The following is a 10,495-nucleotide window of genomic DNA, read 5'->3' as shown; positions in this document are numbered from 1 at the left end:
GAAGTCACCTTGTCAAATTTTCTGATTTTGCTTCTGATATGAATTAGAAGTTTTAGGTGCTTTGTGGTTTTTTGGTTTGTTTTTTTTTTTTTTTTTTTTTTTTTTTAATACTAATGCCACAAATGAGATAATTTTCCTACAGGAAACGTTTTCACCATTTTTAGTGATGGATGAAAAATTTCTTTGTTCTTCTAAACTATTCCTACAGTTTGGAAGAGGAGCTAAGTTTCATAATCTTTGTTTTGGGGAAAGACTTGCCTCCACTCTGAAAATTTGTGTCCATTAAGCCTTTTTTAGGGGTATTTTCCATAATTACTTTTTTTCAATAGTTACCATTTCCATATGCTCATATACATTTATAAATTATGCTACAGTTCCGAACTATTTTTATTTTGTAGATGCACTCTAAAAGAGGATTACTGTATTATTTTAAAGTGTAATTGTCAAGAAGAACCATGCAATGTTAATCAACAATGTGAATTATTCTCCATAAATAACCTCTGTTATAGCATCTTTTCTATACTCTCTAAAGGCAAAGGTTTGATGATCTCAGAGGTCTTTTTCAACCTAAATGATACTGTGATTCTTAGAAATTAAATTTTTTTTTTCTCCAAGAGATGAGTTGCAGGTTTCAAATTTGAAGCCTTGCCCCTTTAAGATGTTCCAAAAAATGGGAACTATTTATTGATCATTCTGAAGTAGCCTGTTTGCCATAATTGATCAGGTAACATATTTGCCTGTTAGATGATTCAGTTAAGGAATGTGAAGAAGCTCCACTTTGAGGGAAAACTTTAGCTTGGAAAGCTGTGTGGAACTCAGGTTCACACAGAGTGCCTGGCTGTCTTTAAAGTGGTTTCAGCTTGAGTAGAGTACTTTACTACCTGCCATTGTACAGCTTTCTGTCAAAATGTAAACAATTGCCAAGCATCTTTTGTTTTTTTTTTTAAAGAAATCACTAAATTAAAAGGATATAATAAAAGAGTTGTGAAAGACTATTCTAATTAAGTGGTGACTTCGTGAAGCATTCTAAATAAATAGGGTGAATATTGTGTTGACAGCATATTTTTAGCTAATACTATGCCCAAATTGATCAATATGACTTTGAGAAGTAACTCACAAGGCAACAACTTGGGAGTAAATTTTGCTTCAATTGAATTTACTAAGTTCAACTGAATCATAAGAAGTAGTGGTGTGGCATAGTGACATTGAGTTGCTATGGGCTTAATTTTGTCCTTTCAAAGTCGATGCACTTTAAAGAGGAGGTATTAAGCTCACAACAGTTTGACACATATCTTACTCAGCAGGTCATCTGATTGTACTACAGAGTTCAGATGTAACCGTAAGATTTGCTCTGCAGTAAGAGCTGCAAAAGAAGTTTTTTGTAGCGATCTTAAATACATGCCTTTTAAATAAACCTTCATGTTGAGCTTGTAAATAAAGGTATAGAATTACAGACTAAATGTTCAGAGTTTGTGAGTTAGTCGACAGTGGAAATTCACTGTTCAATTGAAGAGATAGGGAATACAGCATTTTCTAAAAGGGAAAAAATTTCTTTTCATTTATGCTTAGGTAGAGAAAATTTGCAGCATTGGTTCGCATGTATCTTTTGCATCAGAAGACATTTTGTTCAATCTTCTTTGAAACAAGTTTATTTAGACTGAGATAACATTTGTAAAGCACGCCAGAAACAGGAAGATGTGAGTTTCTGTTTCTAATCTCAGTGGACATATGATATGTGGCCTTAATGTAGTAAGCATCATACAAATCAGAATTGATTTCTTCCATCCATCCAGAATATTTTCTTAAGTTGTAAAAATCTGAAACAAATATGCTTAAGGATTTTTTAAAAATCAATATTATCCTAGTTCAATAGTTACATATAAAGCATATACCAAAATAATTGATAACTATATCCTTGTGAAGAGGATTAAAGGTTTGTAGATTTTTGGTAACAATTATTGGAGGAAATCTTGTATATAATGAAAAGCTCAGGTAATCTTAAAACCCTTTCTTATGCATAAATTTGTATCAGCTTTTACAGTTAAATGATTAAGTAAGTAAGGAGAAAAAACAAACCAATGAAAGTCTCTGACTGATGATGGTGTTTATATTGCTAGACGCTGATATTTTGAATTCTATAGAATGATCTGTCAATACTTACCTTAATCCTCAGAAATAAATCACTCCTAACAGACAGTAAATGAAATGAGGGTCCAGGGGAAACAGAGATTCGGCCCTTGCTTTTGAAAGGTAAGACAGAAACTGCAGCACAGATTTAGATAAAACCATGGAGTGAAGGGTGTGAAAGTTGAAGAATCATACTGATATCTTCAAAAGATGGCTTGAGATGTCATATTGTATTATCAGTGATTGTGAATGATCTTGGCATACTGAAGAAATGGAAAGTCAGCCTGTGGAGGGGACTGGTAGAATCCTTGATCAGACAGTCCTTAAGGGAGTGATGGTACAGTTTCGTAAATTTAACATCAGGGAGAACTAAACAAAAGGAAATTGCCAAATTTATATTGATTTCAACAAAATTGGGTGGATTAATCCCAGTCAGGAAGGACTGACAAGGACATATTCTTTACTTAATATTCTGTGGATTTTTTTTCTCATATCAGTGAGATGGTCTGAATAATTGTTGTATTTTACAAATTAACACATGCTTTACATTTGTGATTCTGCACAAATCTCATGAAATGCCAGAAGGCTTCGACCTTTCAGATGGGTGATTCAGTTTTAAGAATTTAGTGGAGCAGACAATTTTTCTTTGCATTTCCTTTTGTATCAAGTTTGAAGATACTTCTTCAAAGATACTTCTTCAAGATACTTCTTCTTCCAATTTTACAAATGCATAGTTAATAACATGTCCTGTACCACACCTTTGGTAAAGTAAAAACTATTTTGCAGAGTTGGAATGGCTTTGTGACTAAGAAAATAGAGTTTTGTAGAGTACACACGGATACAATATTATTCTCTCTGCAAACTTACTGTGGTATGAAATAATTGTTTTGTTCCCTTAATTCTAATTCTCTTTGAGACATGCTTCCCTGCACTAGTCTCACAGTGACTACAGTTAGCATGTGGTGGGCTACGATATCATCTACCAGCATTAACCTATGACCAGACTCTCTGTTAAAACTAATGAACACCAGTAGGGGCTCTATTTTATAGTGCACTTTCCCCAAATGTAAACATAGAGAACTTCCCCCTATATTTTTACTTTAACTATTGAAACGATAAAAACAAAACATAAAATGAACTAAAGAAATCTGTTGCAGCTCCATGTTGATTTTAGCTTGCCCTGTATTCATATGTGGAGAATTATTGGAAATGTACTTTTTTCTTTGGCTGGTGATGAAGTCAAACACATGAAATCTTTCTCAACTGGCATTTTTTAAAACGTCTTTATCATTTGCAGTTTGTGTTGAAAAGGCCAAATTCTCCTTACCTTATTGTCAAAACCAGTGTTTTGTGTCTTTCTAGTAAGATTATACATGTGAACAAGAGAAACAGAATCTTGTCCAAAGGGATCAACAACTTTAGCAGATTGGAAACAGTCACAGCAATTCACAGTTTTAAAGTAAGCACATTCACATGCCATATCTTTTTTACCTTATTCCCCTTTGTTATCTCAGAGCAAAGGTCCTCTCTGTGCATTTTTGCATCTTGCCTGTACATTCTGATTTGTTGTAACAAAAATAAAACCAGAATTTGTTTCTAATACTTTCACAGAAGCTTATAAACCGCATTTTGCAGCATTTCCTGATCAGTTGTAAGGATAGTTGTGGCTATGAAAAGGCTGCAGGATTTGGCCTATTAACTAATTCCACTGTAAATTAGTACATATGTTTTATTTATTTGGAAAACAAAGCTTCCATTGAAATGCATTTTAAGGTCACCTAATTATCAGGCAAATACCAGTTTGCAGCCCTGAAAAGCTCCCCTCTTCCTAATCAATTCATCTTGTTTTCACCGAGTCCCTCTGATTTTGCTCAGTGTTAGTTGGCTCAAATGAAAAAAAAAAAAAAAAAAAAAAAAAGAAAAAGACAAAAAGACCAGCGTATGATAACCTTTTTCCCCTATAAAATGAAACAACTAATAAAAAAATACTATTTGGAGCCAGCTGAGAATACCTATCCATGCAGCATACGTTTCAAGCAGCTATCGAGCAGAGCAGAGACCAAAAGCCAGCTGCATTTGGCTTCTGTGGAGTCTAAACGTGTTTTTTATTTGGAGCTGTAACACGTGATTTTTGTTTGTTTGTATGTTTTGCTTTTCATTTTACACAACTAACTTCTAGAAGGAATTCTTGCAACTTCTTTGCTTCCCCTTAACGGCACAGATGGCTTTCCTCGCCGCACTGGATTGCTCTGCCTTCCCCTAAGGCACAACAATCACCTTTGACATTAAGAACAGTAGGTAAAGCAGCAGAAGTTATGACAAAATCCGACTTTTAGAGGGACGTGTTTACCTGTTGCTTTTGCAGTTCATGCTGATGCTAGATGTGCAGCTAAAGCTTTTTGCTCAGCTCCTCATTTACTCGTTCCTCTGCTGACAAGGGCCGGGGTGGAAAGTGATGGGTTTCCATGGAGAGCTGCGTGGCGGGGGCAAAAGGAGTTTAGAATCAAATTACACAAAACTAGGCAAAAGCAGTCAGTGTCTGCGGCTCCCTGAATTTAGGCAAAGGCTCCCCTGAGCGCCTTGCTGGCAACGGGGATGAGGGGAACCCTTCCCGCAGCCGGGGCGCACCGGTGCGCGCCCCTCGCAGACGGGAGGGGCGGCAGGCTGCGGAGCGCCGTCTCCGGCACCGCGGCCGGGGCTCGGCTGCCCGCGGACCCGCCCGGGCGCCTGCCCGCGGCCCGGCGGCGGGGTTGCGGCGGGGCGAGGGAAGGGGGGCCGCGGCGGGTGCCCGCCCGGGCGGGGCGGGGCGGGGCCGGACGGGACGGGGCCCGGCGCGTCCCGCCCCGTGGGGGCGAGCGGCGGGCGGGGGCAGCGCGGTCGCTGCCGCCGGGGCGCAGCTGCCCGCCCGCCGCCGGGCGCTGTGTGCGCGCACGGGCCGCGCTCCTGCCTGCCCGCGCCCACCCACACGCAGACGCGCACACACACGGACACGCACACGCAGACGGACAGACGGACAGAGACACGCGCACACACGCACACACGCGCGCCCGGCCGCCGTGCCCCGCGCATCCCGCGCCGCCGGTGCTGCCTGCCCGCCCCGCCGGGACGCGCTGCTCGCGCTCTCCCGAGTTTCTCCGCGGGCGCCCAGGTGGCTGCGCCCCACGGCACTCCCCGCTCGGCCCGGCACGACTCGGCACGGCCCTGCGTGTCTTGCCAGCCGGCGTCCCGCGGGCGCGGAGCCGATGGCGCTGGGAGGAAGGATGCGCCTGAGCCGCGTCTGCTGCGTGTTCTACCAGCTGTGCGTGCTGTCAAGCGGGCTCGGCGCAGGTAAGTGCGCGCCTTTCGCGGGACGGGCCGAGCCCGGGGCGGCCTCCGCGCCCCGCGGCTGCCGGTGGCGGTACCTGGCCATTGTTAACCGCGCCCGCCCCCCGTAAGCGATGGGTGATCAGATAGTGTGCGCCTTGGCTGTGAGAGTGCACTGAGCAGCGCTGCTCTGTACGAGACCTGATTTCCACAAGCAGCCCTCTCATCTCTCCTGGCTGTGCTGTTCCTAGAGTGTGCGATTAATGTGTAAATAAAACTGTTTCCTGTCTCAGGCTAGTGTAGGTTGTGTGTACTCAGATCTTTGTAAACATAATGCTGGCATGCTGGACTTTGGTTGTATTGTGATGTAGAGTGTTTGGGATATGCAAGTATCAGTAGTAAGTTATTCTCATTCAGTTTCATTATAAGAATGATCATCATACAGCATGTGCATGCAACTGCTACTTTTATGTGCAGCCATGGTGTGTGTGTGTATGTGTGCATTTGGCCAAAATTTGGGAGGCATAATGGGTCTTGCACAGTATGCTGAGAAGAAGGTTGAAATTTTCAAATTTGTTCAGGTTTTCCCAAGCAATTTTATTTTAGCTATATGAAACAGTTGTTGCTTTGTCTAAATGATGAAGGGTTTATGCAACTTTCCTTGCATGGAGGTGGTGATCAAAAGGAAAGACATCCCCAGCTACTGGTACAAACACAGCTTCTGCCCAGCTTGAGGTCCAGCTTTCTCTATGTTCTGCAGAGCCTTGTGTGTTCCAGACGCATCAACAGAACAGACCCATCCAACAGCTGGCCCCCCTGCTCTGCATAAGGACAAGATGAAAGGAGCAAATTAATCCCACTATGTTTTATCTGGCATGCTTGTTGGTCTTGGAATCAGAAGGACCATCTTGTGGTGGGCAAAGGGGAAGGTTTTTAGCAGGCACTGGATGCTGTTCAGTGCTTCACTCATTTAAAGCATCTGCTGCATTTCTCACAGGTCTCCATGCTTCAGAAGAGACTGAGGAGTGGGAGATCGTCTTCCCTGCACTGTGGAGCCCGGGCCAGCAGGAGCCAACAGGTGGCAGTGGTGGTGGTGGGGGTTGCAACGTTGATCCCGGTAGTGGGAACCGAAGCAGCACTTTCAGTGGCCCAGTCACACCCAGCCCAGCAGCTGGCAGCTCCCGAGAGGTGCGTTCAGTCTCCTCCTCGGTGGATGGGCAGGCACAGGCTGTAGGGGAGGCAGCAGAGGAAGAGGACACTGAGGATGAGTATGAGTCTCAGGAGTTTTACCACTGGTCCCCCCTGCCCCAGGGGTCTGGTGCTGCCTCTCAGTTGCCACCTCCACCATCCCCCCCACCACCACCTTCAGCAGAGGATGGAGATGAAGTGCTGCTGAGGATCCCAGCTTTTGCTCGGGAACTATACCTGCTGCTCAAGAGGGACAGCCGCTTCCTGGCTCCTGGCTTTGCTGTGGAAGAGCGGCTTGGGGGTGAGGGCAAAACTCCACCCAGTGCCACACAGTTGCAACCTGAGAGAGCTTGTTACTACAGTGGTGCTGTCCTCCGCTACCCGGGCTCCTTCGCCTCCTTCAGTACCTGTGGTGGACTGGTAAGATGACCTTGCATGCACCTAGGCCTGCATCCAAGTCCCTGCTTCATCTATTTCTTTTCATTCCCATTCCTTTCCTAAGGTCTTCTTTCTTTCTTGGTAGCATCTTGGGTCCTACCTCTGTACCTAACTTAATTTTTTAACAGTTTTCCTATTCATACACTTCTCATAACATTTCTCAATTCCTAATTCTGCCTTTAGCCTGTACAATGGTGATATTATTTATCCTGTTTCCAGATAGGTACCTTTCTGGTTCTGGATTTCCATTTCTTAAACTTTTCTCATCTTCATGTGTAATTTTATCTTGCCTTCAATGAGTTCTGTAATTAGATACCTCCATGCTCTGTCTCCTTTATTTTCTCTGTCTCATCATCTCTCCTGTAGTCCATCTGTAATCTATTTGTTCTTCATTCTCATCCTGTATTCTAAAGTTATTTCCCTCATTTGAATTATCTTCCTTCTGCAGTTCAGTTTTCAAACTGTTCTGTCTTTTTTATTTCTAGCAGTATTTTACCAATGTCCCCTTTCTCCTTTTCATTACTCCTTTACTTTCACCTCTTTGGCCTTTTTTCTCTACCTCACAGCTTCTCACATGTGGTACCTGTAGTTACTTGAATTTGAGACTTCTGTCCTTTTAACTCCTCCACAGTAGAATGCAATGAGTAAGTTCTCAGCAGAAACCTTAATACGGTCAGACCTTTTCAATTGTTATTACTTCTGTAATATTCACTTATTTAAAACAAGCTCCCCCCTGCTATTATTTCTATTGCATCAATCATGAGTTTTGCTAGATAGAGAGCAGAATTTGGTACACTGACAACAGCAGTGATGATCCAAAGACCAGTCATCCTAAGGTACTTGCAGGTGGGTGGAAAGTGTAGAAAGAAAAAAAGTTTACCTGCGATGGTATAGAATGCTAGCAGGACCTTAAAAAACCCCAATTATTGCTACTATTATTTTGGGGCTACTATCATTTGGGGCCTTTATGTAGCATAATAAATGCACATTCTTGGAGCACTTAACAGAATTTAGAATAGAAAGAGTAGTGGTGCTGGAGAGGGTTAATATCCTCCATAATTCTGGGATTTGGGTGTAGATCACCATAACTGCATGATAGATTTTTCCTTGTATTTCTTTCTGAATTTGAACATCTGACTTGCTCCATTGCTGATTCATGAAGATATGCCTTTTTATTTGTATGGCCATGAAGAGAAACCAGGTAAAATATGGAAATTTTGACTGCTTATTCATTTGCCTATTTGAACTTATTAAAAAACCAACACAAACTGAAAATGGTGGATTGACACCAAATAAAATATTTGCCTGCACTCCTGCAAAGTGAAACTGCCAAGTTTCACACAACTCTAAGTGGTTGGCATCTAATTATTGATATTTTGTCAGATTTTCCGAAGCAAAGTAGTAGAATTAATTGGGGAGAAAAATATTGAAAGTCAATTGATGGTGGTTTGAAAACAATTGGGTAAAAGAGTTTTGTGTTCATGAAAAGCATTTGACTTCTATGCTCCTTCTTATTTTGAGAATTTTGCTTCCTTCTACATTGTGTTTGGGTAAAATTAGGTTAGAAAATCTTTGTAAAGAAATTGGTAGAAATAATTATCACCTTTTTATTGTGTCTATTCAAAAGCCATGTACATCATTGCATGTCTGTAACACCTCTGATTTATTATATAAATTGATTCACTTTTTGGATAGATCCCAGTTTGTAGAGAGCCCTATTAGTAATTATTGATACTATTAGACTTTACTAGGAGCACCAGCTTACTCCAAAGCCTTTGGCCATCTAAGTGTGCATGTGCCCAAATCATGCTCTCCATCTAGAAAACTGCAGCTGAAACATAAAGTGTTCTGTGTATCTCAAATAAAATTGTCAACTGTTGCTGATGTTGACTGGTGTTGTCATGATCCTCAACTGCACTGTCCTGTTTGTGGTGAAATAGTTAAGCAGCTGTTCTTCCTGAGAGTGTTGCTGTGTCAGGCTTAGTTAAAAAAAATGGCACAGTGCTATTATGTCAAAGTTGTCATAACAAATCCTAAGCTATTTGTCATTCTTTATTCAGTCATTGCTTGGGCTCTATTACATATGTAAGTTGCTGAGTTTCCAAGAGTATTGAAAAAACATCCTAACATGCGTTGGATATTCCGCCATGTTTCATCTAGGCCTGAACCTGCAAATAGAGCCAAGCTTCATCTAGGCCTGAACCTGCAAATAGAGCCAAGCTGTATTTCAAACTACATTTTCTTTTTTAACATGTAAAATAACATTGAAACTTGTCCCCAAAAATATTTTATTTTAGTTACTGGAATTAAAATTTATTTTTTCATTTTAAATATAAAGACATTTCAGAGAAAATACGAGTGTCTTAGATGTACTCTCATTTCAAAGCCTTGCAGACCTTGGGTTAGGTTTAGTAAGCTGCATACACTTTGGAAAGTCAAATGTGGGCTGATATGCAGCTTAGATTATACCATTCTGCTCTTCAGAAATAACCTTTCAGTGAGTCTTTTTACTGACCAAAAAGATTAGCTGTAGTCTGACAGACAACAGTGATTATTCTGTGCAGGAAAAAGGGTGGAGGAGTGTAGTGGTTTGGCCATCAAATGCAGGGAAAGGTCATACCTGACAGTACAGATGTGTGGCTATTGCTGTAGGACTAGTTTTGTCAAAAGATACTGCATCTTCAATAAATTAAAGAGAGGCCTTAGGTCAAATTATTGTACCATCCACATAGGATACTGGTATCAGTTCAGTTTCTCAAGGCACAGTGACCTCATGTGCCAGTGATAGTCAGGAAAATGGGGGGGGAAAAAGGTCTGTGTAGTAATCCACTTATGTACATAGAAAGAAGAATATTGCTGCAGATGTTAAAGACCTTACCCTCTGAAGCTGAAATTCAGATACTTTTTGAATATTTCACTGGTTGCATTTGTGTAAAGCATCTCACATAAAGGACAGCATTAAAGCTTCCCTATATTATTTCACAGTTCTTGAGAGCTTCAATAGTGTTTGTTTTTTGTTTTTTTTTTAAGCTGTTTATCAAGAACCAGTATGGAGAGGTAATATTAATGGGGCTCCTAATGCCTTGTGAAAGTCATGCCAAAATACAAGTGAGAAATGAACGCTGTGCTCATGGATAATTACTAACCAAATTCTGACTGCAAGCATTCAGGAGTGTCTTCATTAAGCTGCTTAATCTTAACAAACAAAACTTAACTAAGTGGTTATTTTGTAATGAATCTAAAGGTTGGAGATATGCATGGTCTATCTAGAAACTTCATCATGGTGACCTGAGCAGTCTCAGAGCTCACATCATCAGTGGTGACAGTCCTCTCCAACTCCTTGGTAAAACACTTGTGGAGGCTTACATCTCTTTGAAGCTCAGTGAGATTTACTCTGAGTACATTTTGGGATTCTGCACTGCTGCTGTGGAAAGATGAT

The 10,495-nt window shown here is 41.4% G+C and overlaps 1 protein-coding gene across 1 annotated transcript in view; it reads left to right on the top strand.

The window, feature by feature from the left end:
- The first annotated feature begins 5,334 nt into the window (after positions 1-5,334).
- ADAMTS19 (ADAM metallopeptidase with thrombospondin type 1 motif 19) overlaps positions 5,335-10,495 on the top strand; it is a 130,340-nt gene continuing 125,179 nt past the window's right edge. Inside the window, exons 1-2 of the mRNA XM_063180612.1 lie at positions 5,335-5,454; positions 6,428-7,038. Coding sequence (XP_063036682.1) covers positions 5,370-5,454; positions 6,428-7,038 — 696 coding nt within the window. The 5' untranslated portion in view covers positions 5,335-5,369. The remainder of the gene's footprint in view (positions 5,455-6,427; positions 7,039-10,495) is intronic.

Source organism: Melospiza melodia, chromosome Z (assembly GCF_035770615.1).
Source record: "Melospiza melodia melodia isolate bMelMel2 chromosome Z, bMelMel2.pri, whole genome shotgun sequence".
NCBI lineage: Eukaryota > Metazoa > Chordata > Aves > Passeriformes > Passerellidae > Melospiza > Melospiza melodia.
The sequence above is the reverse complement of the archived record's forward strand: the minus strand, read 5'-3'. Positions and strand labels throughout refer to the sequence as shown.